At 44.1% G+C, this 24,855-nt stretch overlaps 1 protein-coding gene across 1 annotated transcript in view; it reads right to left on the bottom strand.

Moving 5' to 3' along the window:
- LOC130473185 (adenylate cyclase type 10-like) overlaps nucleotides 1-24,855 on the bottom strand; it is a 138,742-nt gene that overhangs the window by 97,670 nt on the left and 16,217 nt on the right. Inside the window, exons 6-11 of the mRNA XM_056844714.1 lie at nucleotides 17,241-17,340; nucleotides 12,513-12,601; nucleotides 10,934-11,125; nucleotides 9,128-9,249; nucleotides 3,524-3,600; nucleotides 2,321-2,510 (exon numbers count right to left, since the gene is read on the bottom strand). Coding sequence (XP_056700692.1) covers nucleotides 2,321-2,510; nucleotides 3,524-3,600; nucleotides 9,128-9,249; nucleotides 10,934-11,125; nucleotides 12,513-12,601; nucleotides 17,241-17,340 — 770 coding nt within the window. The remainder of the gene's footprint in view (nucleotides 1-2,320; nucleotides 2,511-3,523; nucleotides 3,601-9,127; nucleotides 9,250-10,933; nucleotides 11,126-12,512; nucleotides 12,602-17,240; nucleotides 17,341-24,855) is intronic.

Genomic DNA, 24,855 nt, shown 5'->3' with positions numbered 1-24,855 from the left:
GCTATCTACAATTGAGGTAAATCATGATTGGTGCTTCATGGGCACTCACTTTGCCCTTTCCTTGGTAAATGCCCTGGTTATCCTCGCCTGCCCTAAATTCATCAAAAAGTCAAAGATAGAAAAATGGGAAAAGCCACCGAACCGTGCATCTGAGCTAAGGCGAATAACCAAAACCCGAAAAAGCCAAATATCTATTCGGCTTTTTGGCAATCACCTATTTGGCTTCGGGCAGATTCCCAGGTTTTGGCATTTGGCCGAAAATAAACCTGAATATTGCTGAAACTGCTAATTTCAGGTTTATTTCGGTTCAGGTTTACTGATATGCACAGCCCCAGCTGCCAGACTACTTTATTCTTGCGGGCTCTATAAGCTACTGATGTTAACATTCTGGTTATCTAACACCCAATAGCCATTATGCGGTTACACATAGTCATAATACGGTTTCCATTTTCTCTGAAACTCCTCCTCAGGTCTTCTGCTCACCAAATGTGTCAATTTAGTCATCACTGCATACTCTGCCATTTTCTCTCTCCACCTATCAATCTCGGGAATCTCTTCCTGCTTCCGCATTGAAGCCAGAACCATTCTGTTGTCATATAACTAAACAGCTCTCTATAATTTTTCTCCAGTTCTTCCAGTGCTTTACCCAATAACATAGTCTCTGGGATTAGAGGAAGTTTTCAACACCTCCTGCATTTCTTGATGGATTGCTATCCAAAATTTCTTAATTCTTTTGCATGACCACCAGATATGGAAGTACGTCCCGTCAATATCCTTACATTTCCAGCAACGACTATCAGTCGTTTTATTCATCTTTTTTTATATCCATTGGTGTAATATACCATCTGTAGAACTGTTTGTACCAGTTTTCTCTTAGGTTATTACTGGCCGTGAATATTATTGCTCTTGTCCACAAATTTCCCCACTGTTGTATCGTGATGTTTTTCTTAAAGTTCTGCATCCATTTAATCATACATGCCTTGACTTGTTCCATTTCAGTTTCATACTTAAACAAAAGCTTATAAATTTTTCCCAGTAAATGGTTTGTCTCTTTAATTAATAAAGTCTCAAATTCTATAGTTTCTTTAATTTGACCTTGTTCAAAGGCTTTGAACAAGGCTCCAGGGGTCCTTTGACTACCTATCCTGAACTCTGCGAGGTCCCCACCCCTGCTTTCCCCTGCTGCCCCAACCTGAGGACACCCTAGGGGGCGCAGACATTCACAGTCTTCTGTCTGGTGGGGGCGCTATTAGCCCTCTGCCTCTCTCTCCCATTCCCCCCTCCCCCTCCTGCCTCCCAGTAGTGGCCTACTACACATCCCTCCCTTGTGGCTTGCATGACTATGGAGACAACATGGGGCCCATGGTCTCACCCATGGCATGGCATGTGGGATCAAGGGAGACACTGTCACCAGCTGGCCATGGCCACATCTGCTAATGGGGTGACTCTCACTTGCCCTCCACTGATCTCAGAGGGGTGGGGCATAGCACCCCTCGCCAGTGCCCACGTTCCCCTGCCCCTTGCCCAGACTCTAATTCCTCACTAGGCAAAGATAGTTGCTTCTGATGCTGAGCATGGAGTACTCTAGCTGCAACAATTAAGTGTCTTGAATGATATAACTGTCCTTTAGACCTCCTTCCAGAGTAATAGCCTGATAAATACATTAATGGGGATACCTCCATATTAATTTACAATGTTTCACAACTTCCCTTATGAATTTGTCTCTAAAATATTCTGCTTGACATCCCTACTACATGTGCCAAAAATAGCTCAGTTGGGTCTTGCATTGCCAACAGAGACTAGAGTTCCACACAAACATTTTTGCTAGTTTACTACGTGTGTAATACCATCCGTAGATTATTTCCAAGCTGTTTCCTCTGATTCCAACATTTCTAGATACACACAAAAACCTTTAAAAATTCTGTTCCACATCTTTTGTTAAACTTTCCTTAGTTCTTTTCTCCAGTGTCCTTTTATACCTCTCCTTTATTACCTAAATCAAGGTATAAAGTTTAAGCAACAAACTTTCCTGACCAAATGTTGTAAGCTACTTTGTATCATACATCAGTTTCTCCAATAGTTTACTGCTTTATGTATATCTTGTGACCTTTTCACTGAGCTCTGATATTAAAAGAACATCAAACTAAGCAAAAATGTTGCTTTCTCTTCAGAACTGAATGTGAGGAGTATAGTCTACTGGAGGTGAAGTTCCCTGAACACACTTTGCTCTCCCAAATGCCCGTCACTGGGGTTTCAGCCAGCCCAAGGAACATCCACCCTGTCCTTTCCTTGCCCAGCTGTATGTGGAGGTGGCACTTACGTTTTCTCAGTGACACCAAGAAAATTATAGATTGTCCCAGGGTTTAGAATGCCTTTCATCTGAGTCAATGGGACCTCTTGAAAGAAATAGGGCGGCAGCTTGGATTCACAGTAGGTGACTGCATCACAGGTCACTAACCCGGGATAGTACATCATTATCCGGGCAGCCAGGTTCACCTTGCGGCCAATGACTGTATTATGGGAAGAGTGAGAAAGAGGATTAATTTGAGGCTCTGCCCTCAATCAGACACTGATGCATCAGAACGCTTCTTCACTAACACATTCAAACAGGACCACGCTTATGGGCTGGACCATCCTAAGCGGCTACCTGTAGCAGTTTGAATGAGGGCTGCTCGAACTCTTGTCAGCTTGGTCCATGCCCTGCGTGCTAGTTGCAAGCAGGTAACCAACACCTCAACAGGCAAGGGGCCCAACCCTCTTTATTGGGCCGCTCGTTGCAACTGCACAATGCAGTGCGCTGCAATCAGCTGTACTTCACTGCATGCACACTGTCCCCCCGGTGCAAGTCCTGCTCTCCCCTTCCCCCACAAACCCATTGCATCTGCTCTGCCAAACAGTAAACATGACAGGTGTGTAGATATGGAGGTAGCTTGCAAGGCGGAAGGAGGAGAGGCCAGTGCAACCATTGGTTAACCGGGAAGTTGCTCAGCAGCTGTCTCAGGCTGACTGTGGCAAGGCAGTGAGATCTGAGGCTCAGCTGGCAGCCAGTTGCCACTGCCAAGCATGGAACACTTGCCTGCCGAACCAACCCACCACAAGGTTCATTGTATCCCTACTTTGCATGAGCAATGCTTTTGCAGGTTTAGGAAGGCCAGAAAAAGAAAGCACTATGGTGCTGGGATCCCAGCAATGGAAGGAGGGGATAGGCATCCTCTGGATCCATGGCAGAAGGAGAAAGTGTGGGAAGATTAATAGAAACAACCAATCGATACCCAGAGAGCATGGCCCACATGAAAGATTAAACCTGGTCAAACGAAAGCATCTAATGGCTCTCTCGGGCAAAACAGAGGGCAAAAATGGTGTGCTGAGAATTTGATGGAACGTTAGCCCAGACAGATGAATGAGGAGAAGTTATAGGTGTGGGGTTGGAAGAATTAATGTTTCCCATCTAGCACCCAAATGTTAAAAGATTGCCTTGGGGCTTGGACGGTGGGAAGTTGCCAAAGATCCACAATGGCTGTACCTGTATATTCATGTCTCAGACGATGACCAACCACTCCACAGAACACTGGCCCACTGGTGACCCCAACGGAGACAAGCCTACAACACAAGGAGAGTAACATGAGGTCAACAGGCCAAGGGGAAGCTCCAGATGTCTCTCTCACCCTTGGGGTGTCTCAGTCTTCTCCTTCTATCCAGTGCCTAAATAACAAAGCTAGAAACAGACACAAAGACATAAAATAGATGGACAAGTTGTGTGTATCCTGCCCTGCCATGCAAGCATAGAAATGCCCAAGGATGCACGACTGGGCAGGATTCAGTAACCTAAGAGTCCCAAATAGTTTTATTTATTTATTTTTTAGAAAAGAAAGGAGTCTTATAGCTTTTATTGTTGTGAAAAATAAGCTTGAAAAAATATGTAACAAACCAAAATAACAGTCACCCGGTGCTGTACTGAGAAATGCTCAATCAAAATAATAGCACACACGATATGTTTTATAGCAAACACAGAATATATTAATATGGAAGTGACAAGAACATAGGAAATACCTAACTAGCTAAGAACATGCAAACCGTATACAGACAAACAAGTGGTACTGAACCAAACAATCACAAAATATTATTTACAAATATATACAATGCAAATAGGTCCCACAGCACGCTATAAGAGTTTTAGCACTGATATTTAAAAATTTAACGTTGATAACACATTCATGTGAACTTCTTATACATGCAACTTGTATTTTCAGGCTGATGAAGCCTCTCTTGGTGAAACGCAAAAAAATACCTGGGATTTGCGTACCTTCTATGCGGTCCTGAACAATATTTCTATCGTGGGCCCCACCAGACGCTTGGCATTACCCTTTTAAGGGACTCATATCGGCTCCAACATTACGGGTGAAACTAAGGATTTTTACCGTGCGCTTGAGGCTTGTCAAGTCCACATACGGTTTACCTCACTCCGTATTTATAGGATCCAAAAGATATATTATTGAATTTAAATAGCGTGCTGTGGGACCTATTTGCACATTGTATATATTTGTAAATAATATTTTGTGATTGGTTCAGTACCACTTGTTTGTCTGTGTACGGTTTGCATGTTCTTAGCTAGTTAGGTATTTCCTATATTCTTGTCACTTCCATATTAATATATTCTGTGTCTGCTATAAAACATATTGTGTGTGCTGTTATTTTGATTGAAAAAAATATGTAGGCTATTGGTCTTCAATCTACATATCACAGAGCCCTACCTCCTGGGCCACCATTTTTGTTATGCCTGTGTGGAGACAGCAAAGGCAACATGCCTCCTCCTATCACTTTTTGTATGTATCACAGCAGCAGGACTGTGTGGTCAAGTAGGGTTGCAAGCTCTACGCTGGCACCCCCCAAGATCTTTTGGGGCGGAGGAGGGGAAGGAGGAGCATTGGAACTGATGCCACCACGTCAGCAACACTCTAGGACCGTGTTGGCGAACCTATGGCACGTGTGCCCGAGCCGGCACTCGGAGCCGTCTCTGTGGGCACGCGTGGGTAACTTGAGGAGCCGTTGAGGCTGCCTTGGTTTGCTCCCCCAACTGCCAGCCTCTTCCTCCCCGGCCTCTGCGCTCCCGTGGGCTTATCTGGCCCAGGCCCCTCCCGGCTCCGCCCCCTCCTGAGCCTCCCATCCTGCACGTCCAAAAGCCCTCCCGGGTCGGCGTCTGGGCCCCTCCCTCTCTCTCAGCTGAACTGTGGGGGCGGCTCAGCTGTTAGTTGGGGCCAGCTAGTCTCTCCTGCTCTGCCCCGCCCATCTCCACCTTAGACTGACAACTGGCTGGAAATGAAGGGGAAAAATGTGCTGAACCCCTTCAAACTGCAGGGGTCAGGGCTTTGTGGGGGGTTGGTTTTTTTTTTAATGCTTTGCATATAGGAAACCAGCGGAGCAGACAAAAAGCGGGGCTTCCTTCCTTGCTTCCCAAAGGGTTTTCTTCTGGCAGGAAGCTATTAAATGTATCTGTGGGGGGTTAAAAATGGTCGTCTTCCCCCCCCCCCCGCCCACATTTTGAAGTGGTTCAGTCCCTTGCCCTGCCTCTCCTCTTTGGGCTATGTGGCTACTCCAGGCCTGAAGTTGAGGGAGGCAGGTGGATGCTGATCGGTGAGGGTTTTGCTTGGAAGATTTCAAGTCTTTATGTTCACATTCCAATATTCTTGGCAGCAACAACCGACGAGGCTTCTGCTGGGTTTGGAGATGCTGCTTGGTTGCCTGTCTTCTCCCATCTGTTCCCAAGGCTGCCTCCTTCCACTAATGCAGGGCGTGCTGTTGTAGACTCTTGTTCTGGAGCAGCAGCGTGGTTCAGTCTGACCCAGCAGCAACTGCTCTCCCCCGGCGTCTGTGACTTTGTGGTTTGTCTTAAGGGCCTAACAGCCGCCAGATCCTCTCCTGATCCTGCTGTCTGGAGGAATTGCAAGCAGACGCCCCTCTTAGGTGACCATTTGCAAGCAATTGCTGTCTGTGGTCAAGGCCGCCTTGTGCAATGGTGTGGTGGAAACGGGGGGGGGGGTTCTCCTTGGCCCACCTAGAGATGTGAGGTCCTGGGAAAAACCCAGAAACTATTGGGGGGCGGGGGAGGTTGTCTTTGTTGTTTTTTTCTGAAACACTTTTCAATTTTTCAAGCAGAAAAATCGGAAATGTGGGGGATCTCTTTTTTAAAAAAAAACACCTACAAAACATTTTATCTAATGTGTAGGTTAGATTTTAGTAGAGCAGACTTTAATGAACTAAGAAACATGATGAGAGTAATTAATTGCAAGAATGTTGGAAGGAGTGACAAGGACGATCAGGGGCCTGGAGACCAAGAAGTCCTAAGAGGAAAGGCTGAGAGACTTATATCAAATCTGACACCAGAAACAGTAACAGATGACCTGAGTGCTGCATGTGTTGCTCTCAAACTTACAAAGTATGAGCCAAGGTTAGACAAATTATCAGCATGCACACAACAGCAAAAATCACATTAATTGTTCAAAAGCATGCCAAATGCAAACTTTTACCTTTCAATAAAAAGTTGTTTGTATCATTGAAAGCTCTGTTATTGTGTTTTTCTTTTAAGGCAAAAGATGTTAATGTATGAGTTGTGTTTTCTAAACTTAAACCTCAGTATTCAGGTTAAATTGCCGTGTTTGCACTTTGCGATAAATAAGTGGGTTTTGGGTTGCAGTTTGGGCACTCGGTCTCTAAAAGGTTCGCCATCACTGCTCTAGGAATTCCCCCTATCTCTACTGAAAAGATAGGGTTGCCAGGCTGTGGGCCTGAGGTAAGGCTTAATGAAAATAATGAGAGAAACTTTCTGAAGTGGATGAAAGAGCCGTCAGATGTAATGCGGCTGCAAAAGACAAGAAATAAGAAAGTGACATTTGTCCGCAGCCTCCCCCGTGCCGTGCTCTAAGCACCGACTGTTTCAGTAGCTTGCAGATGAGGTAGCTATTTTAGCCAAGGTCAGAGACAGAGGCATAACCTTATTAGCATAGAAAATGCCCACCCTAACAAAAGAATTTCCACCATTTGTGTACATACGACGTGTGAAGAGGTATGTTGTGGGTGTAACTGTACAACATATGAATAAGATGGGGGAAAAGATGATGGATACAATGACTGACAGCTATGCAAGTATATAACATTATAATGAAGTAAAAATAGTTGCTTCTGCTTTTGGACCGGAGCATGTTATTCAGCTGAATAACAAATTTTTAACCTTCTCCTGCTTGGTATGCTTATTGAGCTGGGACACCAAGGGACAAATCTGTTGGCTTTAAAACTGCTTTCGGCCAACAAGGCCTGTGTCTGGGGGCCTCCTGCCAATCACCCCTGTTGCAAAAACAAGAACATTGCTGGCCTCTGTGCCAGTATATCACTTCCAGGTACAATGCAGAAATGACAACGGGAAACTCTCAGGATTGCTGGCAATTCCAAGAGCTGTCCACTGCATGGTGGGAACAGCAACAAAATAGCTGCCACAAAATGGCTACTGCAGGAGGAGGAGCCATCCACAAAACGATTGCCACAGCTTAACTTCAGTAACACAGTGCAGTTCTTTGTGCTGTGGTGGCAGCTGCTGCCAAAGCAACATTTTAAAAAATCAGCACAGCCAATCAAATCTCCAATAGCCAATCAGAAGCCTTGCTAGGCAAAAAAAGCACCACCCACTTCCTAAAAATACCAGAAAAGGTGTCAGTGGGTACCATGGCGCCCACAGGCACCATGTTGGGTACCCCTGGTCTAGGGTATGGCCTGGCAACCAGCAGGAGACAGGAATTTTCAGAGGACGAGCAATCATTGCTCCTGACATGATGATGACATCATCGCACCTGAGTGACCCTCCAGAACTCACTCAAAACCTCTATGAAAACCACAGAATTTTGGACTACTAGAGCACCCCCCAAGCATGATAACGTCACCTCCAGGTTGTGCTGAAAGCTGGATAATCATAGGAACGACAATCATGCCCCCCCCACTTCACCAGCCAGTTTCCTCTCACCGCCCAGCTGATCATCAGTGGTGGTTGGCAGCAGTAACAATTCTCCTGCCATAAGTGCGAACCTGGTAAGCCTAGTGATGACCAGAGACAGGGCTTTTTTAGTGGTGGATCCTTGCCCTTTGAATACCCTCCCCCTTGAGGAGGGGAGAGTATCTACTATAATATCACTACTGTCCAAACTTCACAGGGTCAATATTGGATACATCTGAGGTTCTTGCAGTACAACAATCAAACCTGGACCCAGTTAACTTAGGATTCATCACATTTCAATGGGTGTCAGATCTCCCCCCCCCTTTTTACCTGTAGTCCAAGAACTCATAACCCTATGGTCTCAAACTTTGGTGGTCAGTGTGTAACTACAAAGCATTAACATGGGGTTCCAGCAGCATACAAGGTACAGAGAACCCAACCGAAACAGGTTATGATACCTCAGGCTAGGCCACTGTCCAAGGTAACTTTGAGCCAGCAGACAGTAAGGCCCCGTCGCATTTTCACACCCCTTTCCATTTGAAACACATTTATGGCTGCAGGGAGAGGAACGTCGGGAACATCTCTGCCAACTGTAGCAGATCTAAGCTGAGATTCTGTTTTCAGTTCCTGTTGCAGGTATAAAAGCCTGGCTGTGGCCAGGGGTGGAAGGGCAAGAGCAAAAACTTTTGTTCAGCATCACTGTGGCCTTGGATGAGCCAGCCAAGTGGGTGCAGCACCCATCATCAAAGACAACTGTTATTCCCCCCGCTTTTATTTAATTTTTATTTTTGTAAGCTGCTTTGGGACCCCATTGGGAGAAATGCAGGGTAGAAAATACATAAACAGGGAAGTATCCCAGCATGCCACAGAGCCCCTGGGACATACTAGGCCGGCTGAGCCTCTCCACCTGGCTCCTCTTTCTTTACCACAGTCATTGCTCAAAGACCTGCTGTTTGCATCCAAGTCTCAGCTATCAGGTTTCTTCCTGATCATAGGCAAGAGCAGTTGGAACTGGGGCAAAGGCAGCCATTACAAGTGGCATGCATACAGGTCTAGTGACCATTACTGGTGCTGCAGGTCTGGAGGTGGAGCTCTGCAAATAACCTGACTAGGTACATCTCACTGGCATCACCACCCTCAGTCACTTACCTAACTTTCATGAGCGACGTGGAACAAAAGTTGTGGATCTTTTTGGCACAATCCAGAGCATGCGCGCTCTCATCCGCTTGTTTGTCTCCAGGGAGACCAAAAACGCAAAGGAAAGTGCAACCCTTCGGGAAGGGGGGAGAGGAGAGAAAGGAACATCAGAAAGGTTTGGTTCAAAGAGCAGCTATGTAACAGTTTCAAAATATATGTTCACAAGCCAAATGCCTATTGGCAAAAGGGAAGTGGATACACCCCTCACCGTAACATGTTAAAGCTGACTGGGCATTGATTTTGCTACTAATTTTCCTTTACCAATGGTCCATTGGTTTCAGCTTGATGCCCATTGTCTGCAGTCCAGAAAGCTGAACACACTAAAAACTGACAGCTCACCAATGTGGTATTATTCCATTAATTTCCTTCTCAGCGGTGCTCCTGTGCCAAACTGCAAATTGCTTGTAAAACTTCTCCTGGAGCTCTTTAGTAGGGAGAGATACTGCAGAGGAAATAGTCAGATCTCCCCCTACCCCCACAAAGGCATGCACAAATTTTGTGCATGCATAGTTCTGGACAACTGCCAATAGCAGGCAAAATTCAGGGAAACGCAGGGGGAGAGTGAGGCAACCTCTGATAGTCGGAAACAGCATGCATAATCAAAACAAAGACCCGAAGTCATCAGAGGGGTGACAGCGAGGGAAACAGCCATGCATAAAAGGCCTTAGAGCTTTGGTCGTCAAACTTGTCAAGGGCTGGAACCAAAGAACTTGTATTCCCTCCTTATGCAAAGCAACACAAGATACTTTAATCTTAAAATCAAGGCCAGGCAAATTGACACATCATTCACAAGGATAGCATCTCTGTCTTGTAATCACAATCAGATACCCTCATTAATTTCTTGGAGGAAGAGTAATATCATTTTTTTAATGTCATTGTTTCTCCATAACTCTTAATGCAGTCCTGAAAATCCATGTGTTGCTCAGTGCCTCACAGTGACTAGCAATGGTATTGAGCAATTGGAAAACTAAGGGCTAAGCTACTAGATGAGAAGTTTGGCCATGAGTTGGATCAGCGCTGTCCCGACTCAGCTCACATTCCTTGCAGCCAAAGGGCTGCTTCAGAGAAACTTATTCTCCAAGTGCCATATGGTTTGATCTGGATTGGGACGGCAGTGTGGGGAAAGGTTTTTTTTCTGTTCTCTCCTGTGCCGTTTTCGCAACCCAAAATAGCCCCAGAGGGCATTATTTGCTCCACTGCAGGGCTGCAGATGCCAAGTCACCTGAGACACAGAAACATACTCATGGTTGTCAGCAGAGCTGGGATGTAAACTCAGCACTTCTTGAGCAAAGTATATCTCTCAACACACAGAGCCATGCTGTCTCTCCCCAAGGAAAGGAATAAGTCCTCTATTGAGGCAGGACAGAAGAATGGATTGAAGGCACATACCTAAGTGGAAACTTTATGGGTTATTAATCAACATATCAACTATAAGTGATATTAAATAGTATTTTGAGCTCTCTTACACTCATTTATTTTAATCTTTGGCTCTGAATTTTGACACAGTTTGGCTCTTTAATTGTAAAAGGTTGCCCCCCCTATTCTAACTAATGCTGCCCACATGTACCACATGGGTAAATTAATCTTGCTTTTTTGCGGGAATTACATTACACCAATACAGAACGCTAGACTAGTTTTCGGGCTCCCGCATCAAGTAGTGAGTGGCAGGATTGGAACTGGTGACACATCCCTTTGGAACAGGCACAAAAATCTCTGCTGTCCCAAGGAGTCAAATCAACCCATGATCAGAAGGCTCACTTTGTCAAACATGAAGACCTTGTTGATCTTGCCTCTGAAGGGATGTAATATTTCTGTAATGTAAAGGTTGGCATCCTGAACAGCCTTGGACAAGTGGAGAGTATTGGCACTTTCATCAAACTGAAAGTTTACGAAGACTATGGTAGCTGGACGAAGCTCCGATAAATACTCCAGTGGCTGGTCATCATCAATCTGAAAAACAGGGTAATCTCTGCTCACGATCTATGATCTTAGGGACAGGTGGGGTTGCCAGCCTCCAGGGGGTGGCTGGAGATCTCCTGCTATTACAACTGGTCTCTAGGTGACAGAAATCAGTTCCCCTGGAGAAAGTGGCTGCTTTGGCAATTGGACTCTAAGGCATTGAAGACCCTCCTCCTCTCCAAACCCTGCCCTCCTCAGGCTCCACCCCCCCAAATCTCCAGGTATTTCCCAACCTGGAGCTGGCAGCCTTAGGGACAAGGACATTTTAAAAGCTCAAATGCCGCTGCTTCCACAAGCGGAATGAAAACTCTTTTAAAAGCTGCATTACCTGCTTCTGGACTGCAAAGAGGCTGGCAAGCAATGATGCAGAAAGTTCCACTGCAAAGAGGATCACTAGGAAAATCCACCTTGATCAAATTTACATGGAAAGTGAGCTGCTGACTGGATAGCCTCAATGCTTTCTATCGATATTTGTCTCAAGCAGCATACGGAGCAGTTTTGTGCCTGCTCAGTAGCTTCTTGTGCTACAGGATAAGGGCAAAGTTGTGTCTTAGACCTTTTATGCAGGGACATTTAGAGGTTACATGGCCATCTGTCAGCAATGCTGATTCTGTGACCTTAGGCAGATGATGAGAGGGAGGGCATCTTGGCCATCTTCTGGTCACTAGGGGTGTGGAGGGGGGAGGTAGTTGTGAATTTCCTGCATTGTGAACTTGATGGCCCTGGTGGTCCCTTCCAACTCTATGATTCTATGATTTTCCTGCGGTCACCCCCACTGACTGCTTCGGAGCTTCCTTTTGATTATGCATGCCTTTTCCGCCCATCAGAGGTAGCCTCACTCTCCCTGCATGTTTTGCCCGTGTTTTCCGGATGCTGTTTTAGCCAGAACCTGGAAAATGTGGGCAAAATGCACTGGGAGAGTGAGGCGATCTCTGACAGGAGGAAAAGGCATGCATAATCAAAAGGAAGCCCCAAAGCAGTCCCTTAGTAAATAAGTAACAAACCAAATTGTGGCCACTTTTGCTCAGTTTGCAAAATAAATATTTTCGCTAACTAACACCTATACGGGAATTCTCCCAACCAACCATGTGTAGCTATTTCCGCTACATGTGAATGCTGTGTTATCTGAACAGGAGGAACATGTGTATTTTACACATGCATGTGTGAGCGAACCACTGAATTATTCAGAGATTTGGGTTGTACGTACCATACACACTTGCAAAATACACGTTCTTTTGTAATGGACAACATAGTACTTGCATACATTGGGATCACTGCAGGTGAAGTGCACTGGTTGCCAGGCTCCTGGTACTGAAGAGGACTTATCATGTTACAGCAATCAGAAAACAATCAGTAATTCAAGCTCTCATTGAAATACCTTCTTTAAGATATTCCTTGTTACAAATTTTCTCAGTCTTTTCTCAAGTGCATAATTGGGAGCCAGCACTGAGGCTCTTCTTAGGCTCCCTGGGAAGGAAAAAGAGGAAATTTCCAGTTGGAAAATTAAGATGCAGTAAACAAAGCCCACCGGGACTGAAATTCTTTTTTGATTTAATGCAATAACTTTTTGCCTACTATTTGTAAGGTTGCTCAGCACTGATGGCCAATGAAACTGCAACGTTTTACATCAAAAACTGAATCTCATGGAAAACTAGCACAACGCTCATGAGATATATGTTCAAATTTTATGCAAAAAATAAAGTACAAAGAATAATCTTGTTCTCTGTGTCTGCCTTGAGTGGGGTGACACCATTCTGCCGGGCACTATGCAGGAATGGGGCTCCTATCAGGACAGCCATTGGGAAACAATATTGAAGCAGCTACATCAAACTACCTCCACCTCTTCCTTGCAGGCATTTTGCTGTGCCCTGGCAAAGAAGCCAGCATTCCTCCAACAGTGACGGGCAGCCCAGATCCAAGAGTGGCTGTGAAACAAGGAAGAGAGAGCGAGTGGGCAGCAAGTTCAAGCTCCAGAGAGGGGGCAAACAGGCAGCAGCCCATGCAAATGCATGAGGGAGACAGCAAGCGGTGGAAATTATGGCCTTTTATGCAGGGACATTTCCCTGTGGTAACCCCAGCCAACTGCTTCGGGGCTTCCTTTTGATTATGCATGCCTTATCTGCTTGTCAGGGGTCGCCTCACTCTTCCCACACATTTTGCCCTCATTTTCCAGATTCTGGCTAAAACAACATCAGGAAAACATGGGCAAAATGAGTAGGGAGAGCAAGGCAAACTCTGATGGGCGGAAAAGGCATGCATAATCAAAAGGAAGCCCTGAAGCAGTCGGCGGGGGTGATCGCAGGGAAACATCCCTGCATAAAAGGACTATGACACGTGTGTGTGTGTGTGTGTGTGTGTGTGTGTGTGTGTGTGTGTGTGAAAGGGAGAGAAGAAGAGAGAGAAAGAGAGCAAAGCTAAAGCACTACCAGGGATCAGCCTTAATAATGGCAGTGGAGAGGCACGAGGCACATTCATTTGTGTTTAAAACTGTCAACGGAGCTGTGGGCACAGACTAGGCTTACCAGGTCCCTCCTCTCCTCCGGAAGGAGGGTTTTTTTTGGGGGGGAATGAAGTATGATCGTGCGCACGTACGGCCGTGCCGATGTGATTGCATCATTTCCGGTTTACACCCTGAAGTGCCGCATCACAAGAGGCCTTTACCACTGGTAAATGGTCCCGTGCGATGCGGCACTTCCGGGTGTTAAATGCATTGCAAGGGGCTATTTACCACTCAGACTCCCAGTTTGAGTGGTAAAAGGCCCTTTGCAATGCATTTACCCCTGGTTGGCGGGCAGCCAGGTGGATTGGCGGGGGTTTGCCCGCCACCACCTGGCACTTGGCAACCCTAGCACAGACCTCTGCTCAAAAGGTTTTTGGGTCACCCAATCAACCCTCAGACTCCTGGCACAGATCAACTGGTGAGAGTCTGGAGAAACCCCACTTCCTACGTGGCAACAGAGCATTTTGTACTGGGCTAGACAAGTACTGCAGCCTCACTGGGGGAATTAGGGGGAGGGGATTTTCTCTGGAAGGGATAATCGAATACTAAAGGAGTAGATGCTGTCCCTTCTTTAAAAGATTGTAGCTATATTGCAGCAAACCTCCAACACCCACCTCTTCTCCTCAGTGCTTGATCTGGTCACCTTATTTGAACACTGCCATATTTCTAAAACCAAAGTATTTCTTCTCAAGATGCTTGTTTGCTTCTATGTACACATTTAAATTCCATTGTGGATCGATGTATGTCACTCAACAGCAGACTTCAAGCCTTCTTCATCTTATTAGACAAGTGATGCTAACCTCAGGTTTGGGTGCCCTGCAAATGCTTCAGAAAAAATCCCATTTCCCTACTCTGGAAGGGTGTGAAGCATTCCTACATTTTCCCAAAGTCCATTTATTGCTCAGAACTTAAAAGGTAAAGGTAGACTCCTGAGCAAGCACCGGGTCATTACTGACCCATGGGGTGACGTCACATCCCGACATTTACTAGGCAGACTATGTTTACAGGGTGGTTTGCCATTGCCTTCCCATCATCTACAATTTACCCCCAGCAAGCTGGGTACTCATTTTACTGACCTTGGAAGGATGGTAGGCTAAGTCAACCTTGAGCCGGCTACCTGAAACCAACTTCCGTCGGGATCGGACTCAGGTTGTTCTTAAAAGTAAAGGTCCCCTGTGCAAGCACCGGGTCATTCCTGACCCATGGGGTGACGTCACATCCTGACGTTTCCTAGGCAGACTTTGTTTACAGGGTGGTTTGCCAGTGCCTTCCCCAGTCATCCTCCCTTTACCCCCAGCAAGCTGGGTATTCATTTGACTGACCTCGGAAGGATGAAAGGCTGAGTCAACCTTGAGCCGGCTACCTGAAACCGACTTCCGTTGGGATCGAACTCAGGTTGTGAGCAGAGCTTGGACTGCAGTACCACAGCTTACCACTCTGCGCCACGGGGCTCTGTCAGGTCTTTCTTAGAATAAGTGAAATATTTTTAATGCATGGTTGTTTACTAGGCAGACTATGTTTATGGGATGGTTTGCCATTGCCTTCCCCAGTCATCTACACTTTACCCCCAGCACGCTAGGTACTCATTTTACCAACCTCGGAAGGATGGAAGGCTGAGTCAACCTTGAGTCAGCTACCTGAAAACGACTTCCGTCGGGATCAAACTCAGGTTGTGAGAACTTTTGATTGCAGTACTGCAGCTGACCACTCTGCGCCACGGGGCTCTTGCTCAGAACTTATGAGTACTTATTAAAGTTTATTTCTCTTTCTGCAGCAAGTTTCTCTGACTAGCTTTTGCACAACTATGTCCCATACAGATTGCCCAACTTTGAAAGGGAATGCCATCCCTTCTCGTGATGATATCTCTTTTTTCTTATTAAAAGCTGAGACCTGGGATATTTGAGAGTTGAAGAAAACATGTCTTCTGTGGTGTGAATGCCCCCCTTTTCAGCCTTTTTTTCTGTAACTGGTGACCGTGGCAATCACCACCCACTTCAACACACACATGCAGTGAATAAGGGGCTAAAAACATTTAAGGTTTTGGAAATACCAAGGCACAACACTATTCCTGGCAATGTTGAACATCTTTGGTCTAAGAAATCTTGTTTTTCTACTTTTTAAGCTCTTCAGGCTCAGATGATAGAGATAGAGGCAAAGGCCACATTTGTTCCTTCAGATGACAGGCAATGCTGAAGGCTAAAAGGGGGGGAGTAAATAGGGATACTGCTTGCACCCTCTGGAGCACAAATAGCACTGCAGACTGGGAGTGGAAGCTGCAAGTGCTGCCCTCCACTCCGTCAAATGCCAGACAGCAATTTCTCAATAATATATCCTCTTTCACTGTAACCACACAAAGGCACAGAAAGAAAAAGCTAACCGCTCATGGAAACCCCAGAATCTAACTAGACAAGATAGTGATCACAGATGTCATTGTATCTTTCAAAACTAAATTTCAAGCATGTGGGGCTGTGGCTCAGTGGTACAGCATCTGCTTGGCATGCAGAAGGTCCCAGGTTCAATCCCCGGCATCTCCACTTAAAGGGACTAGGCAAGTAGGGGATGTGAAAGACCCCTGCCTGAGACCCTGGAGAGCCACTGTTGGTCAGAGCAGATAATACTGACTTTGATGGACCAAGGGACTGATTCAGTATAAGGACGCTTCATGTGTTCATGTGTTCAGTTCAGATGGGAGCAATGTGGAAAGGAGAGAAGGGGTTTAGTCCTTCCACGCATAGATGGTTTTACTTATTAAAACTGCTCCCTTACATGATGTTAACCTTGGAAGGAGATGGGTCTAGGTGGGAAGGTGACATCACTACAGTTCCCATTTTACAGCCAGATAGGTGACAGAAAAGATACACCCGGAGCCATTTCCAACTCTCACTACATCAAATTGTACGAAGACTCCCCAGCATCAGAAAAATAATGAAATACATGACGGAATGTACCACTCCATTGAACAGAGTTTGAAGCCTTCCTCCGGCCTAAAGAACCTTCCTCCAACGTAAGTGACTCTTCCTTCAGCAGAAGAGATTCTTAAGCTGGAAGAAGGCCCCTTAGGCTGAAGGAAGGCTGCAGGGGCTTCCTTCAGCCTAAGGAAAGATATGGGCCGATATCTGCATTTCAGAAGTAGACAACCCAGAATGTATAGGGAAGTCTAAAGAGGAGATAGTGACTGAATAAAGATACTGACTCTAAGGGAAGTCCTTTGAAACTTGTTTCAAAGTTGAACTAGCAATTGTGAGTTGGCCAAACTCAATAGGAAAATAGTACAGACAGGGAGTGAGGTGCCTGTGAGAGCCAGTCTGGCATCGTGGTTACAAGCAGCAGACTCTAATCTGGTGAACCGAATTGGTTTCCCCACTCCTACACATGGAGCCTGCTGGGTGACCTTTGGCCAGTCACAGTTCTCTTAGAGCTCTCTCAGACCCACCTACTTCACAAGGTGTCTGTTGTGGGGAGGAGAAAAGGTGATTGTAAGCCACTTTGAGTCTCCTTAAAAGGTAGAGAAAAAGCACGGTATAAAAACCAACTTTTCTTCTTCTGTAATCAAAGAACATAGAAAGTGCTCCTTGCCAGAATTGTTGGCATGGGAGTAGGACTTACCTACACCGTCACAGATGTAATTGGGAGCCAGATGATGTACACATCTCTCAATGAACTTATCTTCATCAAACTCTTGAGGGATACTCTTAAGGAATTTAACCTGAAGATGAAAGGAATTAGTGTCACTCAACAGTGGTCCCTCCTATCCCTTTTATCTAGGCCCCTTTCTTTCCAGCACAAATCATGACACACCCAGTGTATTTCATTTTTTTCATTCTCCTGTGCCCCCTTATTCTGGTCTCTTTACAACAGGTGGGACCTCTGACTGCCAAAGTCACTTCCATTGGTGGGAAAATATGGTCCTTGGAACTTGGGATTCTGACCTGTAGCCAAATAACTTCTGAATTGTGGGGATCCATTTCTTGACTGTCAGAGAGGGAAAGTTTTGTGTGTTTTTTTAAAGTACACTTGGAGTTCAATGCTAAAGGTACTTGCAATTATTTTCTTCATGTTGCTGTGCCATACGGCCATTGCTGATTTGCTTTAAGAAATCTCTAAAAGGGTGAGGGAAATGTGCTTGGTTGTAGGGTTGCTCCAAAACCAGCCATTTTGCAGTTGTGAACAGAAAGCTGATTGTTTGGCAGACTGTATGTTGACCCATTTGGGGCTGTTCTGTGGGATGCTTTGCCATATTTCCAATAGTGCAGAACAGTCTGACCGCGTGCTCTTACTCATCTTTTACTTGAATTCTACTCTCCCCTTGCTGCTCTGCACAGCAGGCAATTGTTTAAATAGACAAATCAGCCATAAATCATATACATCAGACATAAATAAGTGCTGTGTGTAAAAAAACAATCCTGTCTGGTTGAATGTGTGCACTTGGCATTATGACTGTGTAATTAAAACAATTTTATCAAATTGTGGGAGCGATGAATAGAAGGATCCCTTGTGACAATGTATGAAATATTAACTACAGCTGAGTGATGGGGTGTGCGTCCAAACTCCAGGCCAAGACAAGGAGCAACAACCTAACAGAGACTATAATGAGGCTAACAAAATTGTATCTAGTTTAGGAAAATTCTGTCTGTGAAATATACTGGACTGTGAAATGAATTACTGTATATACTCGGGTATAAGCCGACCCGAGTATAAGCCAAGGTGCCTAATTTCACCCCAAAAATGGGGAAGAATTAGGCACCCGCGTATAAGCCGAGGGGGAAATGCACCCCCTCCCCCCCACCACAGGCTTACCTGACCGGGCTCCAGGAGCGCAGGCAGGCGGTGGTGGAGGCGGCGGCCCCCTCCCTGCGCGCAGGAGGCCCCGCAGGGTCAGCTGGCAAGTGGGAGGACCGGCCCGGGTGAGGTGGGGGGGTGGGGGGAAGAAACCGCCGCCGCCCAGCAGAAGGCGGGGTGGGGTGGGGGGTGAAGAAACCGCCGCCGCCACGCAGAAGGCGCAATGATCGCACAGAAGGCGCGATCGGGTGGGGTGGGAGGGAGAAGGCGGGACAGCCCGCCCATCAGCTGGCCGGCGGGAGCGCGCTGGGAGAGGGCCTGGCAGGCGAATTACCGTATTGACCTGAGTATAAGCCGAGGTGAGTTTTTAAAGCCAAAAATCATGGCTAAAAAACTCGGCTTATACTCAAGTATATACGGTATGTTCCAGAAGCATCCTGTTTGTTCATTTTGCTCCCGTCAACCTGGTACTTCTTTCTGGCTCCTCCTAAAGTTCTCCTCTGAGCTAGGGATTTTTGGCCCATTGACTCATAATGTCTTCTATGGCCAGGGAGCAGTTGTTCTCTCAAACACTGAGAGTTCTTGTGTCGTGTCCCCTCTGGTGCCGCTGCACCTTCAAGAGGGGTTTCCCTTGTCTGGGCCTGGTCTAACCCGGCTGACGCCCTTGCAGGTAAGATTTCCTCAGCCTCAGACCACTCAGAGGACGAGGACGAACCTTCCTCCCCTGAGCTGGACAGCTTGATCGCTCTCAGGAAGTGTTGAGCGTAATAATTAGCCAGCCTCCTCATTGGCCTCCATCCCTCTGCTTTATACCCTTCCTGGCGAAGGGCTCCACCCTCCCCGTGTTCCAATCCGAGGCTACAAAGGCCCCCCTGCGTGCACCTGCCTCCCCTTGGTTGGGGAGTTTCCCCGGAGGGCGGGGGCTTCATCCTTGCCCCGCCCTCGCTCTCCCTCCTCCTCGAGGCTTGTCCTGCCCGGGGTGAGTCTCTCCCGTGTCAGGCCCCGTCCCTCGGCTTCCGTTCCCTTCCCCGCCTCCCTCCTTGCTTCCCCGCACCAGTTGAGGGCTGCAGCCTGAGCTGCCCAGCCGATGTCCGGGGATCTCAGCGCCTTGGCGCTGCACCATCGGCCTTCTTTCCCCGCCCATCAGCTGATGGGCGGGTTGGCTGGCATCTCCACGGGGCCCCCAACCCTCTTGCCGGTCTAGGGGTTGTAGGGCTGGGAGGCCACCGATGCACCTCGTTTGCGGGGCGCCGCTCACCCGGCCAGCCTTTCCCGCTCTCCAGCTGTTGAGTGGGCCCTGCGGCGTTTGCTGGGGTCTCCAGCCGAACTGTCAGTATGCAGGGCGGGGAATCCGGCTGCCAGCCGCCCATCTGGACTCAGGACCTCCCCTCGGGTAAGTGGCGCCCGGGGGTTCAGTCTTCCTGGGGTTTGACGCCCTCATTGTGGATGGCCCGGGAGCCCAGGCGGGAGGGCGACCAGGGACATCTTGCTTCCCCATACGGTTGATGCATCCCCTTTGCCAGTATTGGCAAATTGATGTAACTTCTTCCTGATCCATATTGACATCTAAATAAAGCAGCCATGCCACAGCATCTCCAACAGAAGGCAAACCACTACAACCACCCCCAGAGATGTCTACCTTGCACTACATTGATATGCAGATGCCAAGTGAAAACCTTTAGGCCATTTATGCTTGGTTACTTAGCCTCGCAATTCCCACGGGATTGTTTCGGGGATTCCTTTGGATTATTCATGATTTTCTCACCCTTCAGAAGTCACTTTGCAGCTGCTGCATACTGGTCCCGCATTTTCAGGAAACTGTTTTATTACGATTTTAAATTTTGTCTTGATCTCAAGGCACAACTAATCGAGGCAATTTCTGTGAATAATCTTAATTTCGGATTTCTCTTCCCCCACCCATTCTAGCTTGTCCCTTCCTCAGCCACTCACGCCCAGAGAAGCCATTCTGGTCAGTTTCGGCAAGGAGTGTAAAGATCTTGAGAATGGAGCTGGCTGTGTCCCCCACCCTGCCTCACAGGCTTCCTCTCTGGTCAGTTTCAGCAGCGAATGTTAACATCTCGGAATGGAGCTGGCTGTCCCCCCCCCTTTCATTTCGGTTAACTATTTTAGCTTTTTTGTTGCTAAAATAACACTTTCTGCGTGTGCAGAAAGAGAAGAAAAGAGTGACGACCATACAGCAACGTTAGAACTAAAGATAAAAGAGAGCTGGATTCATATACGTGGTCTTAAAGAAAAACTGGAGGGAAATGACCTAAAAAATTATCTGAAAGGACTGTTGGCTGATTTTATTCCGGAAGATGAAGCGATTGTTGAGGGAATGGTTATAACAGCCTACAGAGTCAACTCTGCATATGCGACCAAATATAAAGTTCCAAGGGACTGTTTGGTGCAACTTTTCTCTAGAAGTCATCGGGACCTAATTTTGAATAAACATTATCAAACTCCACTTACTATAGAAGGTACACCAATGAGATTGATGAAGGAGATCCCGGGAAGACTGCTGAGAAAAAGAAAAGATTTTGCAGAGATTGTGGAAAGGCTCAGATTCAATGGAATTCAACACAGATGGGAATTCCCGCAGGGCATTTCGTTTCTCTACAAAGCCAAAAGATTCAGGATTACAGATACTGTCAAAGCTGATCAATTTTTGAGAAGATATGGAGGAGATCTACGTAAGCCACCACAACAAAAACCGAAAGAACTAGTGGGAAAAGAGGTTCCTGAAGAAGAAAAGGCAACAGAAGCAACTGGGGGGGGGGGGCTAAACTGTCATCATTTGAGGAGGAAGAAGATGGCTGAACTATGTTAAAGGGAAAACAGTGGAGGGGGAGGGGGAATGAGGGAAAGGGACTGGTTTGGGAATAAAAATAGAGAATGGGGTTTGATTGATTATTGAAATGCTACAAATATTGTCATGGAATGTTAATGGTTTGAATTCTCCCAAAAAGAGGGAAAAAAAGTTTCTATCATTTACAAAAGTAAAAAGCTAATATTTTCTGTTTACAGGAAACTCATATTTTACCAAAGGATATTGTAAGACTGGGACAAGTAAAATTGGATAAATTATTCACATCATGTAATGAGCAGAAAAAAACAAATGGTTTAACTATGTATATTCCCTTAATATTGGAACCCAAGGTGGTATATTCTGATAAAGAAGGGAGGATCTTATTGGTGGAAATTGTCTCTGGTTTCCAGAAAATTTTGTTAGTTGGTATTATGCTCCAAATATTGATCAAAAAATATTTTATGAGAATTTAGCATTGATACTAGCGGAATATGCGAATGAAAAAATGATATGGATGGGAGATTTTAACGGGGTTATGGATCCTAGGTTGGATAGATCCTCAAAGAAGAAAAAGGGTAAATGTGAGGGTAAGCTACCAGGTACTTTTAATCATCTTACAGAACAATGGGAAATGTTTGACATATGGAGACTGATAAATGGTAAGAAAAAGGGATATACTTTTTATTCATCTAGGCACTCTTCTCATTCAAGAATAGATATGTTTTGGCTTTCTAAGTGTATTGCAGGATGGTTGGAAACTCCTGAAATTTTACCTAAAGTATTGTCTGATCACAATGCGCTTTTGATTAGAATTAGTTTTGGAGATAGAAGAAATAAACCATAGTTTATAAATGAATATTTACTGAAAAATAAGAAAATAGTGGATAAATTAAAAGTAGATATACAGAATTATTTTTTAGAAAATGTAGATAAAGGAGTATCAGATGAAATAGTATGGGATGCTAGTAAGTCAGTAATTAGAGGATTTCTGATACAACAAAACTCAAGATGGTTTAAACAGAAGGAGAGGCAAAAGAAAAAGATCTTAGAGGAAATTAAACAAGGAGAGAGGCAGCTTAGAAAACTGCAAGATAAATTACAAAAAAAAGATCAGTTGGAAAGGCTAAAAAAACTACAATATCAATATGAATTTTTATTAACTTCGGAAATGGAAAAAAAATAATATTTAACAGACAGAAATTTTTTGAACATGCCAATAAACTGGGTAAATTACTAGCATGGCAAATTAAATCCAAAGAGAAGAAATTACCAATACTAAAAATCAAGAGGGATGGGAAAATAATAACTGATAAACAGAAAATTATGGAAACATTTAGAGATTACTATTCAAATTTATATAAACAAAATGTTGATTTAGAAAGGGAAATGGATGTTTATCTAAATAAATGTAATTGGGATCGGATATCTCAAGAACATAAAGATTTATTGGATTCTGCTATAACGATGGAGGAATTAAGAACGGTTATTGGAAAAAGTAAATTAAATAAATCTCCAGGCGAAGATGGTTTTACTGTAATTTATTATAAAACTTCTACAGAACAATTGGCTCCACATTTGTTAAAAGTGATGCATCAATGCTTGCAGAAGGGAACCATCCCACAAACCTGGAAACAAGCAAATATAGTGTTAATTCCAAAACCAAACTCGGACTTAATGGATGTAAAAAATTATAGGCCAATTTCATTATTGAATAATGATTATAAACTTTTTGTAGCTATTTTAGCAAATAAGACTTAAAATTGTATTGAATCAGGTTATACATGAAGATCAGGCTGGCTTTCTCCCAGGTAGACAAATTAGTCAAAATGTTAGTGTTAGATCTTATAGAATATGCAGAATCTACTACTGTACCTATTGCAATAGTTTTCTTAGATGCGGAAAAAGCATTTGATAATGTTAATTGGAAATTTATGATAAAAGTAATAGAATATATGGGTTTTGGTAAAAATTTACAATTAGCTATTGATGGAATTTATACGCATCAAACAGCTAGATTGTTAATTAATGGTAGTATGACATCACAATTTGAAATTCAAAAGGGTAAAGGTTGTCTGCTTTCACCTTTATTGTTCATATTAATATTAGAAGTTTTATTGAGTAAGATTAGAAATAATACAGAATTGATAGGTTGTAAAATTGGGGGAAATCATTTTAAGGTTAAAGCATATGCTGATGATTTAGTCTGTTTTCTATCTAATCCTAATGATCAAATTGAAGAATGGAATAAAACATTGGAGGTTTATGGAAAACTTGCAGAATTTAAAATAAATAAAAACAAAACAAAAATATTGGTTAAGAAATTGACATTATTGCAGCAGCAAGAACTATCACAATGCTCAGGCTTCTCAATTGAACGGAAAATAAAATATTTGGGTATATGGTTAACCTCTAGCAATCTTTATTTAAAAACAATTATATTAAGATATGGCAACAAATAAATAAAGATTTAGATAACTGGCAAAGAATACCATTAACATTATGGGGAAGAATTTCAGTAGTTAAAATGATGGTTTTGCCTAAAATGCTTTTTTTGTTTCAAAATTTACCAATTATAAAGGGGGTTAAAATATTTAAAGTTTGGAGAAGAGATATTTTAATTTTTTTATGGGGAAAGGAAAAGCATAGGATAGCATATAATAATTTAATTGAATTAAAAGAAACAGGAGGATTAGGGTTACCGGATTTAAGAATGTATTATGAAGCAGCCTGTTTTACCTGGTTAAAGACTTGGCTATTGTTAGAAAATACTAAACTTTTAGAATTAGAAGGCTTTAACTTACGTTTTGGATGGCATGCATATTTATGGTACGGAAAGGAAAAGGTAAATAAAGATTTTAATATACACAGTATTAGAGTAGGACTATTTCAAGTTTGGAAAAAAAATATAAAAGGATTTTGGAAAATAAGACTCCAGGATGGATTAATCCAATTGAAGCATACATGAAGAGAGGAACCCATTTAAATTTAGATACAGAAAGATATAGTGAAATTATAGAATTTAAAGATGGAGAATGGGATTTAAAAAGTAAGGAAGAACTTAACATTAAAGATTGGTTTATGTATTATAAACTAAAAGACATATTCAATAAAGATAATCAGCAGGGTTTTAATAAATCTAAATCCAAATTGGAAAAAATATTAATGAAGGGAAATAAAGGTTTGATTGGAAGAATATATAAATTATTAATTGAAACTAATTTACAACAGGAAAGAATCAAACCAGTAATGGTGAAATGGATGAGGGAATTAGGATTTAATATAGATTTGGATATTTGGGGAAATTTATGGAAGAGAGAATTTAAATTTACAATCACGAACGAAATTAGGGAAAATTTATATAAAATGTTTTACAGATGGTATATAACACCCTTGATGATATCTAAAATGAAAAAAGGGGAGACGGGTTTATGTTGGAAATGTGGAAAGGAAAGAGGCACTTTTATGCATGAATGGTGGACATGTACAAAAATTAAAAGCTTTTGGAAAAAAGTTGTTACGGAAACTAACAATTTGATTAACATCAGAGTAAAAAGAAAGCCGGCATTTTGTTTAATGGGAATTCCACAAGGAAATTTGAATAATAATGATAGAGTTATTTGTCAATATAGTTTT

The sequence above is a fragment of the Euleptes europaea genome, chromosome 2 (genome assembly GCF_029931775.1).
Source record: "Euleptes europaea isolate rEulEur1 chromosome 2, rEulEur1.hap1, whole genome shotgun sequence".
Classification (NCBI taxonomy): Eukaryota; Metazoa; Chordata; class Lepidosauria; order Squamata; family Sphaerodactylidae; genus Euleptes; species Euleptes europaea.
The sequence above is the reverse complement of the archived record's forward strand: the minus strand, read 5'-3'. Positions and strand labels throughout refer to the sequence as shown.